Here is a 25,803-nt window from a genome sequence, read left to right on the forward strand (position 1 = left end):
ACACGGGTCGTATCTACTATGTTCTTAATATAAGATAACAATTTAAGAGATTAGTAAGGGCTATCTTCGCAGTTCAAATTGCAAATGACTGATCAGTGAATTGGAGATGGACACTTCAAATCCAGTTTAAATGATAAAATGATGGATGATGATCCAGTTAGCCAAAGTGGAGATATCAATGTCAAAGAAAAAAAGAAAACTGGCTGATCTCAACATTTATCCTTGAAGAACATATTGCTGAGAATGTAAAATCCTGAAAAAGTATCATATTAAGAGGCTATTAGGTTGGGGAATAAAGGACCCTGGGAATATACGCTTCTAATTAAACAAATTTTTGTTTGTTGATCAAAGCAATGCAATCTCCAAATCTCCATCTTTCATAAACATTAACCATCCAACAGTGCACTGGTTGTGTCATTTAATACACACAAAACTTATTCAGCCTATTCAGCATGCTATCTTTAGCTCACTGCTAGGACAAATCACCTCACCTCAGTCAGGATGTGCAAGTGGAGTCGAGGATACATGTGCAGGATTCAGGTCGTCATACAAAGACTTGGTTTTTTCTTTGAGTCAAGCCAAAACCCAATTTACACACAAATGTACTCGGGGGAAACGCGCAGACACATTTGTTGTATTTTCCTGCCACTGCCACCAGGTGTTACTAAAGAGTGTGAGAGAGTTAACCTTCCTGTTCCCCGGTCATCAGGTTCACCTATCAGCTGTTTCCGGGCAAATGAACTATCCTGTTCCTCCATTGTTCTCCAGACAGCCAGCCTTCTTGTTTCCCAGCCAGCTGGTCATCCTGTCATACAGCTTTCCTGTTCCTCAGTCAGTCAGCTAACTCCTTCTCTCCAAGTTCACCATTAAGCCTCTATTACTCCTTCCACTGGCTCAATTCCATACTCAGGTCTTATATAATATTTACAGAAGATAGTTTGGATGCTTCAAGAAAATCTTGCTTTTCTCTCTCGCTCACTTAACATGGTCCAGATACAAATAATTGTTTAATCTTTTCATTAATCTTTTCATACATTTGAACACTCAGAGGCTGCCTAAATTGTGGCTTTTAAAACAGATTTTGGCAGTTGATTGACTAAATAAATATACAACTATCACTCGGGAGATTTCTTCAAACCAAAGTAAATACCACAAATAAACGTACCACTTGCTCAGTCACTCTGTCTGTTAGGAGCAAGCATTGTTTAAATTATAGATGAACGCATTTATATAAGAACATCTTAATATTGTGCTGAATGTATTCCTTGATGTTGACTTAACACTTGAGCTGTGGAGGAGAAATTATGGAAATGGCTGGACTCCTACACACGAGACACCGACGCAAAATTACCAGATTAAAGTAAAGTGAATTTTTACAGAAGAGGCTAGAAGTTTACGATTCTCATTGTGTCAAGCAAATACAACTTTTGCTGTATTCTCCAGTTATTGTGTAAAGTGTTTAAAGGTGTTAAGCAGACCCATTTCCAAAACGTAATTTTGCTTTTGTTCTGTGTACGGTGATGTTCTATTGAAGAGCATACGATTAAAGAGAGGCAGTCGTTGAAAGCTACTGCCTGCCTTTCCAGCTTGTCCTTATTAGAGCAGTAACACAGCTGTCAGCACAAGCCAGCCTACGCATCCAAACATATAGCAAGCACACACTGCCGGCTCTTTTTGCCAGTCACCTTGGTGACGGGGCTGACTAAGGAACTAAAATAAAGTACACTCGGTACACTCTGCTGGATGCAGATTGTTCTTTTTCTCCAAGTTGGCCTTCCTGCCACAGCAAGCTGACATTTTCCACCACTGAAAACTGACCTTTTCAAAATGCTCTTTGGAATGGAAGCAAAAAGTATAAAAAGAGCCTTATGAAATCCCTGATGTATGGCTGTCAGTCTTCACAGACATGGTTAGGAATACAGTATATTAAACAGAAACATTCTACCTCCTAAACATATGTCAGTGACTGTGTGCTTCAGAGCCAAAGTCCGACCACACATCTGGGTTAGCCTTTGTTCCATTATATGTAGCTTTCTCACGGAGCAGTTCTTTTGTCAGTCTTCCTGAAACAATTAATGTTTCCGTGGGGTTTCTATCCATATTCTGGACGAAATGGGTATCTACAGCAGTTCTGGATATGTAAATGTCAACTCCTGGTCAGAATGACATGTTGGGGGACTGAAATGATGGGGTATTCTTATTCACTGAAGGGAGATGAATAAATTGGTCAGAAAAAAAAAATGTTAGCTTCAAAACTCTTGTTTCGTGAAGGTCAATGCACACACAACACAATGCTAAGGTGCCAGAAGGCAAAAGCTCTGTTCACTTACAGCTCAACTGTTGATTGGTGTGCATTGTCCCTGAAAATAAATAAAATAAACTTAGGTCCAACGCAAATATCATTTAATAAAGCCTTTGAGGCTTTAGACCTTCGTCAAGGTAAATGTCGACAATAGAGCTTACATTGACAGCACACCTATGCTTTTTTATGAAAGCACACATGAGAGAGGAAGTTCTGAAATGTGGCTCTCAAGGTCCAAATACCAAAAGAGTTTCACAGATACAACATATCGCAAAAACTCGGTCTGCAGAGCCCTCCTTTCTCAAGTTTCAAAACTGTCTAGAAGCGCTTGGTTTTATACTCCCAGATGGCCACGACAGCCCGCTGCCAGACTTTCATCTCTGCATGTTGCTACTACATCAGAAGCTTTCTGTGACATTCAGTAGTATAGTGCATGAAATATTCACAAATAAGCAGACATGGAAGAGTTAGACATGTTTTATGGCACTGTTCGCCACTTTAATGAATTAATGCAATTAAATATCAATTCAATGCAAAAATGATAAAGAACTAGAAATTGTTCTGTGAGAATGTACAAGTTTGGAATTAACAAACCTCCCACAAACCACCCCCAGTGTTTATGGTCCAATTTTCACTTTCCTTCCTGCCTGCTCACAGACGCACACACACTGCGAGCGAGCCAAATTGGTTGAGTACACTTGGCTGTCTTTTATGGTTTGTATCATAAACCCCACAGTGGGTCAGGCTTCGGTAGGTTGGCGTTTCTGCAAACTGTTTATGGTCGTCAGCAATGGACCGATGGGAGGTGTAGATCAGTTTATAGTAAATATCAAAGGCTTCAATAAAGATCAAGGCACAAGCCTAAAGCTCTCAAACAAAGTTGTTTACTGCTTATAAAAGGGGTCTTCTACTGGCAAAAGAAATAATTAAAACATAACCCAAACTGTAAAATAAGTTGTACTTTGAAAATGAACATAGTTGTGCTTTACACTTTAAATCAATAAGCAGGATCTTGTCTGAGGCCATGTCCACATTACTCAGTTTTTTTTTGGAAACGCATATGTTTTGCTACGTTTACACTGAGCGTCCACACTATGTCGGAGTTTCAGAGCACCGTAAACGGAGGAGTTTGAAAACGCTCCCGAGGTCGGAGGAGTTTGAAAACTCCGGGGTTGCATTTCGTGTAGACGGCCGAAAGCGGATACATTCAGAAACGATGATGCCCACACCCGCGTTCGCTACTTGATTGGTTCTTACCAGTCATGACGTATCCTTCCCTGATTCGTCACATGCCTATCACGTGACCCTTACCCGGAAGCTCACAAACAACATTGATTATCGATCGACTACCAGGTTAATTTAACATGGACAACTGATTGCAGGCGTTGCTGACCTTGTTGTATTTACCAGCAGCAGCTGTTCAGTTAAAGTCTGCATTTCTGTGGAGAAAGCAGCTGTTATTGGAGCGATTAGCGAGCAGCGTGACCAGCAGCGTTATCAGCCCTACGGAGCGGCTTTCTGAAGTCACGATTAGCAGTAAATGCTATCCAGTAGGACAGATAGCTGAGCCACCAGCAGAGCTACGTGTGAGAACAGACAACAAGGAAACGAGTGAGAGATGTGTGTTGACCACATTTATGGACCCATAATCTAGTCAACGTTTACGTGTAAGTGTTGATTTTAAAGTAAATTTGATATGTTCGAGAGAGAGAGATAGAGAAAGACCCGCAGCGCTGTAACTAAGTCTGAAAAATAAAAGTTCTAAGACTTTGTCTGTTTGAGTTTATAGAGGAATATGTTATAGGAAGATCTTAAGTATCAAACACACATTATTAAAGACTACTGTATTACTCTGTCGTATTTTTTTTAACTAAGCAACCAATCTACTTCCTGTTTACACCGTCACGCGCATGCCCAGTGACCGTTAATGGTCACGTGATATCCGTTTTCGAAGGTTGCCGTGTGGATGCAGATCAATTCGAAAACGATGCTGAAACGCCCGTGTGGACGCAGATCGTTTCTATTTGAAAACTCCAATTCCAAATAGAAACGGAGTAGTGTGTATGTACTCTGAGAGCCTTACTCAACACACACAACAGGCAACGGAAAACCCGGAATGTAAGCTTTGATGTCATTCAGTTCCTTCTTCCTCTGATTTTCTGAAGGGGGGTGGAGAGAGGGATCACTTCCTCTCTCCTCTGAACCCAGAAAGTCATTGTACACAGTGAAAACTGCCTTGTCTTAACTGCAAAAATGTCCAACTCCACCTAAAACAAAGATGTTGTCAGTACAATTAAAATGTCTGCACCACCAGAGACTGTTTTGTTTTGGTACCACAACATAACCTGTAAATACGCACACTGCGGCATTATCAATCATTTGTTTTCAAAATAATTATGACTAAACCCTAATATGTTGATGTAAAATTATATAAAACAAAAAAAAGCTGCAAATCCTCACATTTGAAATGCTGCAACCAGAGAATATTTGTCAGTCTGCTTGATAAATTACTTATTTAAATGACTTAATTTACTGAGAATGAACTGTTTGTTAATTAACCCACATACTCCAACAAAATAAAAGGTTTGTAAAGAATGTGGAGCAATAGCCAACTTCACGTACTGGAATACCAGTCACAGGGGTGTCTCTCTCTTGTATAAGGCTGCACTGGTGGGCCCTTCAAACTGCAGTTTGATGGCCTGTTTCAGATTGAGTTTTGGGTCTGTGGTTGTCATAGCGACCATAACATCCTCCGGCAAGGCACTACAAGGTGGGTCTGGGCTAAAATTGTAGCAAGCAGGTGACAAAATGTTCTTCTGGGGTAGAGAATCCCAAGCTTCCCCTTGAAGTGGGCTTTGTAGTCTATATGGGTAGCCCAGAGGAGGAGTTTCTCTGTTTTTAGCACCTACTGCAGGGCTATCTTGCCCTGGCATTATCCCAAGGGAAGCCATGACTGAGTTCCATTTGCCACCAGCGTTAGTAGTCCTGTCTGCTTTAATTAAGTTTGAGTTTTGTTTGTTCATTTTGTCATGATATTCAAGTCCAGATGACAAGCTTTTCTGAGGCAGTGCGCAGTTGTGCACCATGGCAGCGACTGTGCAAACAGTGGTAGGAGGGCTGAATTTGGGATGCCTCTGACTGCTTCCATGGAGGCTGCCCATGCCCGAGCTCCCTGGTGGGGGGAGGGTGGAGGGACGACTACGACTGCGGGGCAGTGAGTGCTGTTGGATTTGCTGAATAAAGCTGAGGCTGTCAGCTGGCACTGTCTGCACCGTCGCCAGCGAGTGGCAGGTAGATGAGGTTTGGGAGTTCTGCATGGAGTGGAATCGTTCGGCAGTGGAGCCGGGAGAAGATACTGAAGAGGAGGAGGCTGTCACTTCACCTCCACTACTCTCGAAGATGCCTGAGGAGAGGATCTTGTTGGGTTTTGAAGGGGAGACATTGCTAGAGTTAGGCAACTGGCCTACGTATGGCTTGGCTCCGTAGCTCTCCAAGAGTCTGACAATGCTGAAGTGCCCGTGTTTCCCAGCCACTTTGACTGGACTACGGCCATATTTATCCATGTGATTGGGATTTGCACCTCTTTCCAGAAGCATTGCAACAATGTTTGCATGTCCCTGCTGGGCGGCGATGCTGAGAGCTGTTGCCCGCTGCTGACACGCAAGGTCTATAATGACACCACTGGTTTCAAGGAGACGATGTCCTACTTCAGCATGTCCTGTCCAAGCCACTGAATGGATTGGGGGTCTCCCCTCTGTGTCCTGCGCATTGGGGTTTGCCCCATGTTTTAGCAGTAGGTCTACCATCTTAATACACCCCTGCCAGGAAGCCACATGAAGTGCTGTACGGCCCTCAGAGTCTCGGGACTCCAGGGGCACCCCTCCTTTCTCCATGAGGAGATTAGCCTTTTCAAGGCATTCCTCCAACACCAGGAGGTAGAGCAGAGGCCTTCCCTCTCCGTCCCGAACATCAGTATCAGCCCCTCGCCTCATAAGCAGCTCGGCAACCTCAACATGGCCCTCCAGTAGGGCGGCACTCAAGGCAGAATGTCCATCGTACGCCCTGTAATCAATGGGAGAACGTCTGTCCAACAACAGCCTGACGGTGCTCCAGTGACCTTCTTGGGCAGCCAGTATAAGAGGGGTGCGTCCTTCAATGTCCATCTCTCCGACACGTGCCATGCTGCCTTGCTCCGTCAAAGCAGCGCACACACCTCGATGGCCTTCACAGGCAGCAGCGTGTAATGGAGTCCAGCCAAGGTCATCCTTGTGGTTCTCGTCCAGGCCTCGGTCCAGCAGGGTGCGGACAACCTCGATACTGCCCCTTGCTGCTGCCAGGCAGAGTGCCGTTCTTCCTTCACAATCAATGGCGTCCACAGCTGCTCCCCAGAACAGCAGCCGTGACACAGTCCTCATGTGGCCCATTGCTGCAGCTGCCAGCAGGGGAGTGACAGCCGCTGCTGCTGAGACATTGCCATTAGGGCCAGCAGTCTCATCTACATCAGCACCAGCTTCTAACAGAAGTTCAACTGTGTCGTAATGGCCCTCGTAGGCTGCAAGAAGCAATGGTGTCATTCCATCATGGTCTCTGTGTCCTGGATCTGCTCCACGCTCCAGTAACAGACTTGCTACCTCACCATAACCTTTGACCCCAGCTGCTGTAGGAACACAGAGGGCAGAGACTGACAGAGCAGTGCGCCCATCTCCATCAGCTAAGTTAACTTCTGCTTTGTGGTCCAGCAATATCTCGACAGCTTCATGATGTCCCATATACGCAGCAGCGATAATCGGCGTGCGGCCCATGCTGTCAGCTTTGTCAACCTGTGCCCCATAGTCCAGCAGGGTCAGGACAATTTCCTCATGCCCCCCCCACGCAGCAGCTCTGAGAGCAGTACGGCCCTCAGCGTCACATCCATCCACATCTGCTCCTGCATCCAGCAGAAGCCGGACAGCATCGCTGTGTCCTCCCCAAGCTGCAGAGCGCAGTGCTGTCCAGCCTTCGTTGTCGACATGCTCCATCATCCGCACAGCAGTTTCTGGCCCCTGGCTATTGGTCCAATCCAGGAGCACAGACAACACTTTGACATGCCCCTGCCTGGAAGCCAAAGTGAGTGGCGTTTGACCCTGTTGATCACTGACCAGTGGATCCAATCCACGAGCCAGGAGAAGTTTGGCTACATTTGCCGAACCCTGGTGGGCCGCACTGGCAAGCAAGATCTGTCCATCTGTAGAACCAGGCTGGTTTACAGAGACCCCACAGCCTAGAAGCTTCTTTACAGACACGTCCCTTCCAAAAGCCTGTTTTAAACTACTCCCTTCTTCACCTGTACAATGCACTCCAACTCTTGGGTGTGAATCTGAAAGACAGGCTGCAGAGACGAGCCCACAACTCATTAACAGCTGAAGGGCTTCCTGACTGACTAAAACAGGAGGCTGGCTTATGGATGGGGTTAGTGCAATACTGCCACTAGTCATAAGAGCAGGCACACCTGCCCACAGCATCCACAGTGCCAATAATGAGGGGTTATCTTCATGGTGACCTGATAAAACTAAATGTGTGGCTAGCTGGCAAGTGTCCGCAATGTCCAGGTGGGGTCCCTGCAAAGTCAGAGCCATGGCAAGCATACTGTGACCCTCTGTTCTGCTACACAGGTACTTCTGTGTGCAATACTTAACGTCCGTCAGCCACTCAGCAAAGCTGGCATGAAAAAGTAGTTTGGTTCCCTCAGGGCCATCGATCAGGAGAGGTGTGAGGGTTCGGAGCTTTTTCTGGAAGTCCTGGTGGTTGAGCGAGGTGTCATGTGTCCATGTTGCCGTGAAAAGCTGCTGAGGCGTGAGGGGCCTTGCGGCAGCCAAGAGGGCATTGAGGAGAGGCCTGACAAAGACAAAGAGCCCCCGAGGGAAAAGTTTCTGGCACAACCACAGGTAGAGGCCATTCAGAGTCCCAGGAATGTCACGGATCTCCCTGAGACCCACCAGTGCACCTCCCACACCATCCAGCACGCGCTCGAGGAAGAGAAAGCAGCCGCCGCTCTTAATGTGCAGCAGATTCAGCATGTCGGCCGTGTCAGGAGTGAGCTGACGGCGAAGTGTTGCGTCTTCATCCAGCCGACAAAGGATATACTGCTGCACGTCACGGACTGGCGGAGGTTTGCGCAGATCGTCTAGAGAGATCCTACGAAAACCTAAAACACAGAAAGAGCAGGTTTTTAAACCCAATATAGTCTGTACATATACTTGATACCAGTGATATGTTATTTTGGTTATTCTCTGGCACAGGTATTGACAACTATCAAGTGGTATTTTCTGTCTCTGCTTTTCTATTTTCGAAGTGAGTTTGAAGTGTCTAGGTAGAGAACACCTTATTAAAGAACATTTTGACCAGAGAAGAGGAGATATGTGTATACTGTTCAGCAGCTACAAAACAACACCTCACTTCATTCATAATATATTAGTAAGATAAAGCTGGAGCTTATAACCAGAGCAATCAACCTAGTACCAGCTTTTAACAAGAGTTACAGTCAAAGGTCTCTATAGCTATAGCTACACAAAAGGCCAATACTGTATAACTTTTGTATTTGTATTCATATATTCGATGCATGGTGAATGTGGATGTTAAAATCACAAGAAATAATAAGTAAAAAATATTAGATTTAGATTTTCATCTCAAAACCTATTTGGCCATGGTAGTAATTCTGAAAATAATTGTTTGTTTACTGTATGTAATCAATTGTCATAAAAAAGCCCAGACTTAATCAGTGTTGAGACAAATATATAACAGTCAGCGATTTCAATGTCCAATCATTGCTGCCCAATGTCCACCACACACATGCATGAGGTAGTCCATGTTTCTGTCAGGCCCCACATAGACTCTCATTAACAACATAATATATTAAAGTGCAAATCCCATTAAGATGAGTTACTCTCTCTTCATACCTGAGAACATCTTGCACACAGCCTTGTTGTGGCGGCGGACGGAGCAGACCAGGAGCAGCCAGCCGGGCAGCAGGTATTGATTGGCAGCCAGGAGCTGCGCAATCGACGTTCCACTCCCCTCGCCTGCCCCATACCCTACATCCAGGGAGTCCACCAGCACCATCAGAGTCTGGGCAGGAGGAGGAAGGTCTAACAGGGGTCCCAACACTGCTCTAAGGACATGTGAGAAAGAGCCAAGACACACAAGGGAAGAGATTAAATATCTGCAGATTAATTACAGTCACAGAAAAACACAGCAGGTTGATGTGTACTGTCAAGATGACATTTCCCTCAAACGACATCTCAGACCTTTAACATTGAAATACAGCTGTGACGAGGAAACTAGAATCGCAAATGTATTATCTTCTACTGTGATTAAACTCTGGAATATGACGTAAAACATTTAAGAAATTCAGAACTTGGCCAAAAAACATAAATCCCAGCGCAACTGTCCTTTGAAGAGCACAGTTAGCACCCGCACCCTGCTGTGATCTGATGGTGACTCAGGTACATGGAACCTCTGAAATGTCCCGCTCCACCCACCCACGCACGCACGCACGCACGCACGCACGCACGCACGCACGCACGCACGCACGCACGCACGCACACACACACACACACAATCCTACCATACTTATCCTTTTGAAGTACTTCAACCGATTGTAATTTCCAGACACTTAAAACCCCTCAATATAACATGCCTGAGCTTTGATTTAATTTATTTTTACGTACACTTCTGTAAAAACCCTAGTTTAGTCCTTGCTAGTTCAAACTAACGACTCATTTATGTGAGAATCAAATCCTGCAGCCATCAAGATAACTGTACAGAGCTGTTGGAGCATGAACACTACATAATGAAAGTGCAAGTTGTATGAGGGAAGGGGGACTCTTGAGAACGAAGTTGTTGCTTCCAGATGATTACTGTGGCTGCAGGAAAAACATGCCTGAGCCAAAGACAAACACTACTGTTTTCTTACACCTATGATGATGCTCTGGTATGGTAATACTAGCTATTATAGGAACCCATGTCCACCCCATCCACACAAAGCCAAGCAGCACCAGACCTGTGTTTAAACTGGGACAGGAATGGGTTGTGACTACTTTTAGAATCATTGACCATACAACTTTGAATTTTAAATAGTTGCTTTCGATTACTTTTTACACAGACCAAAAAGAAAATAAGTTTGTCATTTTTCGTGTCTTTTATAACTTTATTGAAAATGTTTCATGAACTAAAAACTAATATATAACACTGTACCCAGGGGCGGGCTGGCCATGGGGGATACCGGGGGAATCCCCGGTAGGCCGACGGGGTTTTGGGCCGGTCTAATACCGGCCCACCATCACTAACCGGCCCTCGCTCTGAGATCGCCGACCCCGACTATATTCTATGCTTCACAGAACACGTTAAATTTACTCTCATACTTAAAGTCAAGAATCGCTGACTGATATTTATACTACTCCTCGCGATCTGTATTCACACTCATGGTTTCCATCTGTGAGCCGGCAGCACCCCTACACACACACACACACACACACACACAATCACACACCCAGCATGCAATCTGCCCCAAAGTGGCGGGTCTATGAAGCAGTTAAGCCAATGATGCTTTAATGCTGATTAAAGATATAAATGAGTGACATACAATTTAGCCAATCAGCGTCATCAAATAGATTCAGCTTGGGGCAGAATCTATTTGCTGTATCTGCCTATTTGCGCGAGCGCTGCTCCTCCATGAGCCGTTTGAGAGGAGAACTGTGGCGGAGAAACTGCACAATCAAACAGCAGACTAGCGGCAAAGGGAAGCAGTACATGCGAAGCTTCTCCACTTGCTGAACACCAGACAGGTTTGGCTAGCTGGATGACGTCATGCTAATAACTTATTTAGCTTTTTAAAACAACGGGGACAAATCCAGCACGGACAGTTAGGGAGTGAGGGACATGAAGCACCTGCTGAGAAATGATATATAGTTCTAAATACATCATTATGAGTGTGTGTGTGTTTTATATTACAGTGAATATTATTATATGATATATATCATTATATTATACAGCATATTATTATATGATTTATATATTATATTATACTGAATTCCCTGTGTGGGTGACACAAATAAGATGTCCTGACGTGTTTGTCAAAGTGTTATTTACTGCTTTTTTTCATGTTGGAATAAAAGTCAAATATGTAACTGCAAAGTAGTAATACGTGTTTGATACCTTAATTGTTTTGCATTAAATCATACTGGGATGTTTGCTGAAATTGATTGGATGTGGCACAGCCCTACCTAGAACATGTTCCACCAGCCACCACTGAATATAACCATCTGATACTATCCCAGAGTTAAGCATATTCATCTTGCAAACTATACCTACCTTGGAGTGTTACAATAGCGAGTATCATTTTATTCAATGTGTCCATCCAGGCAAATTGGTGGATCCAAATGTTGTAAAAAAAACCAGATATGATATAATTTATTTGTAATCATCCAAAATAATGTTAAGTGTATGGGTATTTTTCCAAGTAGGCCACTGACTGGTCGATACGTGCGATGCATTGAGTGGGCAACACGCCGTGTATTGAGTGGGCCGGTCTGACAGTAAACTCCCGGGCCACTTTTTTCCCCCAGTCCGCCCCTGACTGTACCTACAGCAAAATACTGAATCTCATTGTAAAAATGTCAGAAAACACATTGAACAATACATTTTTACCAGGTCTGGTTTCATTCAGTGTTCCGTTTAGCAGAAATCTGTACAGAGCTGCACATACAGTCCCCCTGTCTAGTTTTAAAGGTGACAAACAGTGATTAACCTGTGAGCAGTCTGGTGTGAATGGGTCACACAGAGGCTAAACCCAATAATCCTGCAGCAGCGGTTCCCAAACTTTTTAGGCCACGCACCCCCTTCTACATCCCGACCGGGTTCACGCACCCCCAATCCCCCCCCCCCCCCACACACACACCTTAAAAAAAAAAAGCAACAGAGCCGCATCAAAATTGGACTAATGAGAGAACAGTTTGCTCGCGCATGGCGTTTGTTTACAAGATAAAAAACACAAAAACTCTTCCTGCACCGTGCCTTCGAAAAGGTAACGGACGTAACGTTACGAAGGTAACGGACGATTGGCCAGATTGGCCACATCTGTAGGCTCGTCTACTTGCAGAGAGTAAAACCAGTGGTGTATAGTAACGAAGAAGAAATACTTCGTTACTGTACTTAAGTCGTTTTTTTGGGTATCTGTACTTTACTTTACTACTTATATTATAGCTGTCTGTGACGCTGAACACACCTTTACCTGCCTCAGCGGCCTGTGAAAGACTATTTAGCATCGCAGGACTAGTCTTCAGCCCAAGAAGAGCGAGACTGAATTCTCGCAATTTTGAAAACCAACTTCTTTTGAAGATGAACAGGACATGTTTCAGTTTCAAGTTATGACTGGGTTGCTGCTTTAGTGTTGATCATGTTTTGATATTTGAGTCATGTTGTGGATGATCAGATGGAGTTATGATGGTAGCAGTCGCCCAATTGCAGATTCAGCTTGAGCAAAAACCTTTGCCTATTGTGTTCAAATCAGGCCCATAGGAGTTTACAAGGCAGGTGTCCTTTCTCTAAACACTGACCTGATGCGTCAAGTGGATATTTTTTGCTGAACACAATATTATGCATTGGCCCTCTACATCCTCTAGTCGGAATGAGCATACTTATAAACGCAACTCCTTCATAGTGTCATATTGCTTTTCGGAGAATTATGATGATAAGTTCATATATGCAAAAGTATACTTATGTACAATATGTTATGTTGAACATTGTTGCTCCTGAATGGATCACAGCCAACCCAATTATGTTCAACACAGCTCCATGTCCTTGGTCATGGTGGCCACAGCACTGAAAAGAATAAACTTCATAATTCTCAAAATTCTGACCCTTTGCTTTTTTATTAACAGCATTTACTTGTACTTTTACTTTCAATGAACAGGTTATGATGTTCATTTAATGTTCAGGTTATGATGTACATTTAATATCAGAAAATTACTTTTGATACTGAAGTACTTTTGTACTTAAGTACAACAAATATCAGATACTTTAAGACTTTTACTCAAGTAGTATTCTAATAGGTGACTTATTACTTTTACTGGAGTAGTTTTCCAGTAAGGTATCTTTACGTTTTACTCAAGTATGGCTTTTGAGTACTTTATACACCACTGAGTAAAACTCACTCTTCTTCACGCGACCGACTAATGTAGCCAGGATGTCTTCGTACAAAGCATCGATGCGCGCGACAGTGTTGTTGGACACCGGGATCACGTCCAACTTTTTCGCTTCTCTCTCTCCAATCATACATTCCACCATCTCTTTCACATTTTTCCCTCTCCACCACCGCCTCTCCTTCTCCCTATTACGCGGTCAGAATACTACCACAACACGCCGCCTGTCTCCGGCAGAAATGCGCTCATCCACGCACGGGAACAACACCGAGTTGTAATATATACCTCCATAACACCCCGCCACTCTCAGCTCATACCTCCCCAGCAACGAATCACATCACCCGGTCACAATACCTCCAGAATGTCCCCCGGGTGAAATCCGGGACTTGGTTTTATGGTTCCGAGTGGCGGGGCGCTCACCCGTTGGCGCCGGGACGCGAGGTCTCCAGCCGCCCCCGCCGCGAGGCACCCGATCGTCAGGTCTGTCAGCCCTCGGAACAGGCCGCGGGTCAACAACTCGTGGGTGGCGGGGTAGAGGCGAGGCAGATCACAGAAAAATAATAAAGACTAGAGTATGGCAAAGATATGTTGATGAGAAACGTATTTGTACGTCAAACACAAACGTAATCAGGGAGAAAATACGTTCCTGGTAAAACGTAATTGAGAATGCATTTTAGTTTTGGGGGAACGTAATTTTTAGGAGACAGGACTGCACCGCCATTACATTTTTCTTCTCGCGCACCCCCTAGAGGCAGCTCACTTTGGGAATCCCTGTCCTGCAGCAAGCACAGGGTTCACGTTTGTGTGTGCTGTCATTATTGTTAATGTCTGTATTTCAGGCCAGAAGGTCCAGTCATCTTTAGTCACCAAACAGGTTTTCTTTAAACCCCCATATTTTAGGTAAAAACCTAAAAAGAAACTTAGATTTTGAATAACATCCATTCAAATATCATGACACAATTTCATTCAATCGACCGTAGAAGCCTAGAAGACATTATACAACATCTGAAGTCATCCTCCTGCTGCTTGGATATTCTACCAACACACTTTTTCAAAAATATTTCAAACTGCATGACCACTGATCTCTTACATATTGTAAACACATCCCTTCTCTCAGGTGTCTTCCCACAAGCCCTAAAAACTGCAGTTATTAAACCGCTCCTAAAGAAGGCTAGTTTAGACTCCGCAACGATGAAAAATTATAGGCCAATATCAAACCTCCCATTTTTAAGTAAAATAATTGAAAAAGCGGTTTTCCAACAGCTGACCAACTTCTTGGCCGTAAATAACTGCTTTGATGTTTTCCAGTCAGGCTTTCGACAGCACCACAGCACTGAAACTGCTCTTGTTAAGGTTTTCAACGACATCCACTTAAACATAGACAATGGCAGAAGTTCAGTCTTAGTGTTACTGGATCTCAGTGCTGCATTCGACACGGTCGACCATGCCATACTCCTAGAAAGACTAAACATCTGGGTGGGACTCTCTGGCACAGCACTTAACTGGTTTGAATCCTACTTGAAGGACCGAAAATACTTTGTGTCTGTGGCTGATTACACATCAGAGCTGACTAAAATGACATGTGGTGTTCCCCAAGGTTCAATACTGGGGCCTCTTCTGTTCAACATCTACATGCTTCCACTAGCTCAGATTATGGAAAGCAACAAAGTGTGTTATCATAATTATGCAGACGACACACAAATCTACATAACTATGTCACCAGGGGACTATAATCCCGTACAAGGGCTGGGTAACTGCATTGAACAAATCAACATCTGGATGTGCCAGAATTTTCTTCAATTAAACAAAGATAAAACAGAAGTAATTGTTTTTGGTACCAAGGATGAACAATTGAAAATCACCGCTCAGCTTCAGTCACTGATGTTAAAACCCACAAACCAAGCCAGAAATCTAGGTGTAGTTATGGATTCAGACCTCAACCTGAACAGCCATATCAAGACAATTACAAAATCAGCCTACTATCACCTGAAGAATATATCAAGGATTAGAGGACTTATGTCTCAACAGGATTTGGAAAAACTTGTCCACGCATTTATCTTCAGCAGACTGGACTACTGTAATGGTGTGTTTACAGGTCTCTGTAAAAAGTCCGTCAGAAAGCTGCAGCTGATTCAGAACGCTGCAGCTCGAGTCCTCACTAAGACCAGGAGGGTGGATCATATCACCCCAGTTCTGATGTCTTTGCACTGGCTTCCTGTCCAACAAAGAATTGACTTTAAAATCCTACTGTTGGTTTACAAAGCACTGAATGGTTTAGGGCCAAAATACATCTCTGATCTGCTGCTACCTTACGAACCATCCCGACCCCTCAGGTCGTCTGGGACCGGTCTACTATCTGTTCCCAGAGTCAGAACTAAACATGGAGAAGCAGCGTTCAGTTTTTCTGCTCCACATATCTGGAACAAAGTCCCAGAAAGCTGCAGGTCTGCTGAGACCCTCAGCTCATTTAAATCAAGATTGAAGACTTTTCTGTTTGCTGCTGCCTTTAATTGAACCACATTCAATTAATATATTAATCAATTTCCTGCATTTCTGCATTTTACTACTGCATTTTATTTCTTACACTGTTCTTAATTGCTGTTAAATCTCCTTTTCTTTTGCCTTATGTTTTGATGCTTTTAATGGTTTTAAAAGGACTGCACAATATATCGCCATTTCCTCCGGGACCGAGTTCGTGCAAGGCGTACACTATAAAACGCAGATCGGCAGAGATCTTTTCCAGACGTGGTTTGTGTGCGAGTAATTGCAGAATTGCGGCAGTGTATGGTTGATTGCGTGCAGCGCAATGTCTCAGGGAGACATCGATTCAAATTTAGAAAGTGTACAATATGTCGCCATTTCCTCCGGGACCGTACACTATAAAACGCAGATCGGCAGAGATCTTTTCCAGACGTGGTTTGTGTGCGAGTAATTGCAGAATTGCGGCAGTGTATGGTTGATTGCGTGCAGCGCAATGTCTCAGGGAGACATCGATTCAAATTTAGAAAGTGTACAATATGTCGCCATTTCCTCCGGGACCGAGTTCGTGCAAGGCGTACACTATAAAACGCAGATCGGCAGAGATCTTTTCCAGACGTGGTTTGTGTGCGAGTAATTGCAGAATTGCGGCAGTGTATGGTTGATTGCGTGCAGCGTAATGTCTCAGGGAGACATCAATTATTGTTTCAATGTATGTTTTAAATCTCCTTTACTTTTTACGACTGAATTTTATTTCTTACACTGTTTCTTTAATTGTTTTTAAATCACCTTTTCTTTTGCCTTATGTTTTGATGCTTTTAATGGTTTTATGTGAAGCACTTTGAATTACCTTGTTGTTGAAATGTGCTATACAAATAAACTTGCCTTGCCTTGCCTTGCCTTAAGCATGAACAGGATCAATAGACGTTGGCAATTTTGTTTGTTTCTGGTGCCTAATAAAAAAATCAAGCAATGTTTCCAATCTTGTAAAAGCACTGGGAAAAAGATCCTTCAAATGTTTCAGTGTACTCTGGTAAATCCAGAAGGATTGGCGATTGAATCACACAGAAGCCTGTGAAGTTGAGTTTCTTAAAGCAGGGTCATTCGCCAAACATGTTGAGGTCAACATCAAAGTATCAGTCTCGGGATGAACATATGCAAAGGAGTGGGGAGTGAAATTTCAACATCACAGAAATTAATCATCCGTAACGATAAGACTTTGGCAACAAATCGGCCGTGTTTGAGCTACAGCCGTGAAATTGTGAATTACTACATGCACATTGTTCTGATTCTGAAATATAAAAAGTAACTATTACCTCCTCTATTAAACTGTCCATAACCTGTCCTTACATAATGGACATTTTAACTAGCATCGCGTACTGGTGTCAACATGTACATTAGTTCAGGGTTTATTATTCAGCAGAGGTGGTAAGTCGCCCACTTCCTGACACATCTCCCTTCATGATAAATAAGGTAGAAGAAAGTAGCCTAAACAGTAATGAGACTCAAATAATATGGTGTTTGCTGTGTGGAATAGGATGTCTAATTTTCTCCTGAAGGACAATGTTATATAAATTAATGAATAACATTTACATTGCATGATGTTTGTTGAGTCATTCTTTCAGACAAGGTGGCCCACATCTACTTTAAAAATGCGAGACTACACCGCCAATTGCTTCTTTTTTTTTAACTAACTAAAAATGCTAAAAAATAGCTAAAGAAAATGCCCATCACAAGTTCACAGTTCCCAAGGTGACATCGTCAAATTTCATATTTTGTGCAACCCACAGTTTTAAGACCCAATCACATTAAAAATTCTGCAAATTTGAGAAGCGTGTAGAACTTTCTCCATGATTTGGCTTTATATGATGAATTTTAATTATTGTTTGTCAAATTTTTTTGAGAAGTACAAAAATGTAGGTGAATAGTAATCACACAAAGATAATGTCTTTAGTCAGAGAGGTTCAATCGTGATATAATGTGATATAGTTGTAGAATACACCTTCTGTTGCTCCAGAATGTTCCGGCTCATCTACACTGCAGTCCTTTTTACTCCAAGTAAAGTCTGAGGATTTGTTGTAGCAAATGGCCACTGAGTCATCTCATTACCTTAACACCTCATTGCCTTCCACGGTAGCCTTGCCTTTTATCATGGGGCATATGTTGCAATTAAAAGCGGATTTAAGCCCTGCCCTTGGGTGATGGCTACATCTGGGTTACAACAAGCTTATCATACCTTTTTGCATTAGTCATCCGATTACAGCGACACTCCCTCAACGGGCGCACGTTGAGGTCTGCGGAGGAGGAAACGTTAATGATCCTTTATTGCTGGTTGAAGCTTTCCGCTCCATTCTATTCTGCCCACATAGTCCTGGACACAGGACGGTGGGTGACCTTTGACCCTGAGCTTTAATTCAGCTTGTAAAGGTTAGCTTGTCACAAACAAGCCAGGTTTTCAGGTGGTGGTTTTCTAACTGAACCTAGAGTAAGATTCAGATCTGGAGAGGGTCTTGGTCCTGGAACAAACTGCCTGATGATGACCACTATTTTTCGAACGCTTATGATTCGTTATTATACTACACTGTTGGTGCGTGTCTGTAGTTTATGTTTGAGGGTTTTTTCGGTTATTCAGTTGTGTCATGTTTTTTTCCATGCATTCCTTCTCGTTATCGTTGCCTTTTCTTCTGCATGTATCCCGTTGCTGCATGAATTTGAATGCGAAACATGTTGACTTTACTTGTAATGAAACGCACGGTATAATACTACAACATTGTGTTGCGTTACTGAGCTCAGGAGCAACGATCACGGTCAGGGATGACCCAACTGGCTGTAAAACTCCTTTTACACTACACTGTTAACTGATGTCCATGTGTTCTTATTGCATTTTTATTTAAACTCTACTTGACCAGGCGAGCCTCATTCAGACAAAAGAACATTTTTCAATAGTGCCATGGGCAAGATAGGCAAGACTACAAATACTGTATAAAACAGGCTAAAAGAAAATATCACCAGCTCAGAATTAAAACATAACTACAACAGTTTGTGGTTTAAAAGCAAAGTGTGGCAAACACAGGATAATATGATAATAGATGTTGCAGTCAAGTAGACCATATAATAAATATGAGTATACAATGTGTGTATGCGCATGCCGTCATGTATACATGTCAGCATGCAAGTGTGAAGATTTGTCAGAGACAAAAAAGCAATTTAGTGAAAAACGAGTTGGCAACACTGCGGTGTTTTTTTCTCCCGTTAAATACATTTTTAAATGTAGCTCAAGCGCAAGTTCAGTCAGGAAGACACTCACTATTAATCTCTGTCTTTCCTCTCCTTGTAATTACTCTATCAGCTGATTGGGGGCGTGCACTTTTAAGTAACCAACCAGATTCGGCACACCGATTCCTCAAGCCAATCATATCGTTGCTGTCAATCTTTAAATAGTGTTCTCCTCTCTGCTGCTGTCAGTTGTCATTTCAGCGAAGCAGATGCAACCCTCCTCCACCCCAGTCGCCTCCAGTCAGCATCACAGTCATGCGCCTGATTCATCATCAGATTGCAGCAACTCCTTTCATCACCACCACCAGTGTCTGGACTCCAAGGGGGGATTAGGCCTGTTGGACCTCAGTATCCCTACCCTCGGTGATAGTACTTCAGGATGGAGTCCAATCGCCAAAGACTTTGCACTTTTCATATTTGACGCTTGTATAATAAATCATTGTTAACTTATGAAACAAGTCTCTCCTGATTGAAATGTGGTGTACTCTTCCTGTTTTCTCCACTGTTACTTACCCAAGCTTTAAGTATGTCCATTCTATGCCACTTTATACTTATACTACAATTCAGAGGGAAATATACGTTTTACTTCACTATATTTCCTTGACACCTATATTAGTTACATTTAACATAACACGAAAACATGAGATGTGATATATATGATATGTACTATACTATACTACTAGTCTACCCAGTAGTATACAAAGTATCTTAAATTGGCTCCACACTGATGTACTACAACATTAACATGCTCTTGTGTATTCATAAGTGACAACAACAGAATCAAATATAATATTCTATAATAGCACTGCAAAAGGAGTCATCCTGCACTACAAGTCATTTTGATTTGAATACTTTAAGTACATTTTGCTTCCGTACACATCTGTACTTTAACGTAAGCCCACTTTTTAATTCAGGGCTTTTACTTTTACAATGTATTCTCAATATTTCAACTTTTACTTACAGGTAAAGCGTCTAAGAACTTCTTCCCCCACTGTCCTCTTGGTACGTTTGTAATACGACAGTGTGAACATGAAGCATGGACCAGACGAAATAGCAACATGACATTTTTTTATTCGCAGGTCAAGTGAGCCACAGGTGTGAAACTAATCCTAACTGTCAAATAATGACACAACTTTGAGTTAAATTCACCAAAAGCTGACAACACCCATCGCTCAGCCGGTTCAAGGCAAAACCTGCGTCCCATGTACGTCCTCCCACTGCCCATTCAAGCCCATGTTTCAACAGTTTGTCAACGGCTGTTCTCACGTGGCAAGGTTTCGCCCGCAGACACTTTCTCTCAAGAGCGCTCCAAACACAAACAGCGTCTGGCTGTGAGCCATTCTGAGGGGGAGTGAGGAATCCAGCTCGGTACTTCACACCAGAGGTAGGCAAACACAGGAGGAGTGTAAAAAGGCTCAGACTCATTGCAGAGTAAACGCGCCGGGAGAGAGTGAAAAAAAAGAAGTCCCAGAGAGGAGGGTGACCTCGCTGACTGCCACTGAGACGGTCACTGGGGTACTGGAGGTATTTTTCACCTCTTTGTTCTATTTTTTTTTTTTTCTCTCTTCTTCTTCTACCCCCTCGCTGAAAGGGAAGTTGTGTCGTAAATAACAAACACAGTAGCATTCATTCACAGTGGAGGCCCATTGTGTGTGCTGTGAATGGGCCGCATTATGAGAGGAGAAATAAATATAAGACGAAGAAGAATAGCTGCTGCCGTCAATTTTCCTGTGACTGTCATGGCCTCTCTTGTGATGGCCAAATGGGTTTTACATTTACAGGCTTTGAAACAGTTTTTTGTCTGTTGACTGTCTAAACCTGTTAGACTGTTGACCTGCTGAAAACACCTCTGTTTGGACGCAGCTGTAAAGCTTTCGTGGATCCTTTTCCCACAACATGAGCTACCACTGTGTTTGAGCCTGAATGACTCTTTTATGAGTGAGGGCGGAGCTTTTTTATATGTATAAGCATGTTGTATTACAGTGTTGCTAATGAGTGCTGATAATTCAAAATCATTGTTTGTCAACTTTACATTACAAAATATTACGCTTCTTCGTAAAGACTTGTGGAGCTAACATCAGGAGAGTACCTTATTACTAGGGTTGGGTACCGAAACTCGGTGCCAATATAGCACCGGTTCCTATACGTCCGGTGTCTACCGGACCGAAACGCAACGCAGATTTCGGTGCTTCCTTTCGGTGCCTGCGCCGATTGAAATACTTTTTCTACACTACTCTGATGACTCCGTCCTGGCACCAGGACTCGGTCCTCCGCTCCTCACTCATAGTGTTATTACAACGGGGTATTTAGCGCTGTCACTCATAAGCACAACAACACAGGCACGCAAACGCTTCTTCTTCTCCCCCTTTGAGACCAACTGGCGGTTGGCAAACAACGAATTGGCGCATTACCGCCACCAACTGGTAAAATAAAATAAGTCATGAGACGTGTCGTATTTTGCCAGAGATGGAAAATATGCTCATATTTCTGAAAAATAATTGCTGAAGTTTGAAGCTGTAGTGTGTGTACAGAGTGTGTGTGTGTGTGTTTTGTATTTATTTATATTTATTTAAGTATACTGTAAACTGTTAACAGTTAACATATTGTTTATAGTTTGAAGCTGTAGTTTGAAGCCAAGTGTTTTGTATTCATTTATATTTATAGTATACTTTAAACTGTTAATATATTGTTCAATTTGAAGAAAAAAGTATCGGTTCAGGCACCGTTTAGGCACCAGTATCGTTTTAAAAGTATCGTTTTAGCACCGGTATCGGAAAAAACCCAAACGATACCCAACCCTACTTATTACATCCTTAGCTTATGACATTCTTGGCTTTACAGGAATTCTGTTGTTCTTTAATTTCATTGTTTTTTGTCTGAAACGCCAGCTGACCTCGAAAAGGTAACGGACGTACTCCAGAACATTGGCCAGATTAGCCACATCTGTAGACTCGTCTACTTGCAGAGAATAAAACTCACTCTTCTTCACGCGACCGACTAATGTAGCCAGGATGTCTTCGGACAAAGCATCGATGCGGCGTGACAGTGTTGTTGGACACCGGGATCATGTCCAACTTCTCTCTCTCCAATCATACATTCCACCATCTCTTTGGCAGCTGGCAAGCACACGTCTTCGGCGATTGTGTGCGGTAGCCCCTTTCTTGCTATTCTGTAACTGACCAGATATGAAGCCCGTAGTGCGTTTTTTGTGGACCCAACACATGAATGAGACTGCAGTTGTTTTGGGTTGTTTTGTAACTCCTCCAATTTCGATAAAAAAGATGTAAAGGGCTTTTGACTTGCACTGGCATGCTTGGTGTTCAGGTGGCGACGTAAATAAGAGGGCTTCAGACAGCTGTTAGCCAGAACCTCACTGCACACCACGCACTGTGGCTTTGGGCAATCTGCATTGCCAATCCAAGTGAAGGCCAGACCCAGATCATTTTCATCATATTTCCTCTTTTTTTCCCAGTCTGATGCTCACTCTCGTTTCCTCTTTTTTCACCTTGACTCCGCGATGGGCCTATGTGCTCCCCATTTGTCTGTGCTATCCCTTCCTCCTTTTCGGTCTCCTCCATCTCATCTTTCTCTGACTGCCGTTCGATTTCTTCTCCCGGTCTCTCCCCAACGCACCTCTCCGTTTCTCTCGCCTCTGATTCCTCTCTCGCTCTGTCCCTCTCCTCTTTTATGACTGATAGCTTCAGATGTCCCACCTGACAGTTTCCCCGATTTCAGCCAGTTTAGCATATTTGCATGAATTTTGCTGAATGGATGAAGTTAGCTGTTAGCTGTAAAAAGGTTACAGTGTTAAAATGTTGATTAGAAACGTATTTGTAATAAGTCAATGTAATAAGTCAAACACAAATGTAATCAGGGAGAAAAAACGTTTTTAGTCAAACGTAATTGAGAATGCATTTTAGTTTTGGGGGAATGTAATTTTTAGGAGAAAAAAGCCTGCACCATTAGACCACCAATACACTTTTCCTCTCGCGCACCCCCTAGAGCAGGGGTCGGCAACCTTTTCTACCCAAAGAGCCATTTTGCCCTATTTTCCACCAAATAAAATTTGCCTGGAAAAGCTATTTGATATCACAGTTTATAAAGTTGTATATATTATATATACAAAAACCATAGTTTGTTGTATTTATCAAAATATAGAACAAGAATAAAGACAATTCTTTTGCAATTTTACCTGATATAACAATATCAAACTCTTATGAAGAGGAGAGTTTTCTACAGCAGCTGAGAAATCGCTCTTTTTCACTCAACTCCAGTGTGACACTTTTCTGCAAATGCTGTGTGCTTGTTCTGGAAGCATAGAGGTAAGCCAGCATCGTTGGCAGTGAAAGCAAATGAAGACGTCCACGCAGAGTCAAACTCTCTATTTTCCCCCGTAACTTTTCTTTTTCTGGATTTATCCATTGATAGTTTACAGAGGGCGGGGGTCTGAAAATCATGATTAGCCACCTGCAGTGAAAAGCGCTTGACAGGGGTAGAGGATTTAACTGCCCGTGGGAATAATTAACATGTAAGATTCTGTTTATTCTTGCTTATAAATTATATTCTCTCTGAACATGTTTCTCTTTTTGGAGAACATCATGTGAGATAACTTCTTCGATCAGCGCAATTTCCCTGCTCTTCTTTCTATTTCCTCGTCTCTCCCCCGTGTGTCACGTGTGTGTAAACCTCGCTCGAATCAGGAAACTTGTCAGAATACCCATATTTGATTGGCTGAGCTGCATCACGTGATGCGATTTGCAATGCATTGGTCGGTGTGTTTCCTGCACAAGGGCTGTAACGGCTGAATAAGAGGCGCCGGTTAAAGTTTAAACTCCGTGCACTATGTATAATTCCGAATTATCTATCGTTTTTAGTTCCTGAGTCCAGATCTGGTGCGCCAGTTGGGGACCTCAGGGAGCCGCAACAGAGAAGCTAAAGAGCCGCTTGTGGCTCCGGAGCCGTAGGTTGCCGACCCCTGCCCTAGAGGCAGCTCACCACACTTTCGGAATCCCTGTAGTAGATCCTTCACAGAATAGTTATTCAGAGAGGGAAGTTGGCTCCACGGTGGTTCTGACACCTTGATGGAGTAGCAGTGGGGGCCGGGACTTTGCAAAGGCTCAATTATATGTTATCATTTTTACAAAATTATCTTGTACAATTTAGCTATGCCAGGCAAAGTGTTGTTGTACACATACCATTCAATAACAAGTGTTTAACTGTATTAAGAATGAATTGGATTGATTTTGTACGTACATATGCTGTATTGATTTAACCATCCTGCCCTAGTTGGAACTGAAGCAATAAGCTACAAATCAAATTCAGATTATCGGTGTTGTGTGGCATTAAGATCATAATGATCTCAAATCATAGCATGTCTGGTTGAAATCAAAACAAATTACACATTCTCATGATCAGGGTTATGGTGTCTAAAATGACTACCGACGTTGGATGTTTTGGATCACCACAAACGAATGTTGAAACTGTCAATTCACCAAACAAAAAAAGGAACTTGCGGCGCAGGTTTTCACCTTGTTGTTTTCACCAATAAAACCACTTGTTTGCCCACTGACTCATATCAGATGTAACCTTGTTCAGCTGCTCCTGCCTTCATCCAACTATCACCATTTATAGAATGTGATACCACACGTGCACCGTGCTGCGCTGAGCCACGCTCTTGAACAAGCACACACATGCAGAGCGCCTGGATGGGTTTCAGGCTTGTTACACTTTCCTTAAACTTTCCTCTCCCTCTCATTTGGCAACCTTGAAATGTCCCTCAAACCTATTATGATAAAGATTAACCCTCTTCAGAACAACCATGTGACTATACCATCAAAAACTTTGAACATTCTTTACGGAAGAAAAAAAAAGATTCAAACCTCTTGAAGGTGTCATCGGGGTCTCTCTGACAGGCGACAGGCTCCAGACAGGAGGATACAGACGGGCTGTTGAGGGTCTCTTCGTACCCAGGAGAGAGGAGAGGTGAGGCCCTCAGCTGCTCCACCAGGCCCAGGACAAACCTCCACAGCGAAGTACTCCGCTGGTCCTCCCGCTGGCAGAAGTGGGAGGCCAGGCAGCGCGGTGCCAGCCCGACCGCCAGCCCTGCCTTCGAGGTGGGCCACACCACCTCGGTGCACAGGGCGGTCTTCCCGGCGCCAGGGCCCCCCATCACCAGCAGCCCTGGCGGGTGCCCCGGCACGGTGCGGGTGTCCAGGCAGTGTCGCAGCTTGTCGAGGGCCCATTCCCGGCAGTAGAAACGCCGGCCCTGGAGCAAGCTGGAAAATCCTCCGCTACTCATTTGTTCCCGGCGTCTGACTTCCAGGAGACAACTCACTGCTCTTTACTCCCCGTCCCATGCTCCTCCAGTAATCATACTCCCAACTTTTAGGTAGATCTGCAACTGGTGACACCTCTGGTTTTGTGACAGCTCTGGGTATTTCCTCACACTGGCGGTTCCTGAAAGTGTTGCATCAGGCGATCATTATCAGTGGCTGTCCTTCCCCCTGCAGGCCTTAAGGCATAATTCTGACAAGAAGAGGAGTCAGCTAATGGATCACCTCTTCGGTGTCT

At 43.5% G+C, this 25,803-nt stretch overlaps 1 protein-coding gene across 1 annotated transcript; it reads right to left on the minus strand.

Moving 5' to 3' along the window:
- Positions 1-2,871: 2,871 nt before the first annotated feature.
- On the minus strand, positions 2,872-25,531 carry ankrd50l (ankyrin repeat domain 50-like; the record flags this gene model as incomplete). Its single annotated transcript, XM_079276344.1, has 3 exons — positions 2,872-8,486; positions 9,238-9,449; positions 25,113-25,531. 3 exons carry the CDS (start codon positions 25,529-25,531, stop codon positions 4,936-4,938), a joined length of 4,182 nt encoding a protein of 1,393 aa, XP_079132470.1. The 3' UTR covers positions 2,872-4,935.
- Between the last annotated feature and the right edge of the window lie 272 nt (positions 25,532-25,803).

Source organism: Melanostigma gelatinosum (genome assembly GCF_949748355.1).
Source record: "Melanostigma gelatinosum genome assembly, chromosome: 10".
Lineage (NCBI taxonomy): Eukaryota > Metazoa > Chordata > Actinopteri > Perciformes > Zoarcidae > Melanostigma > Melanostigma gelatinosum.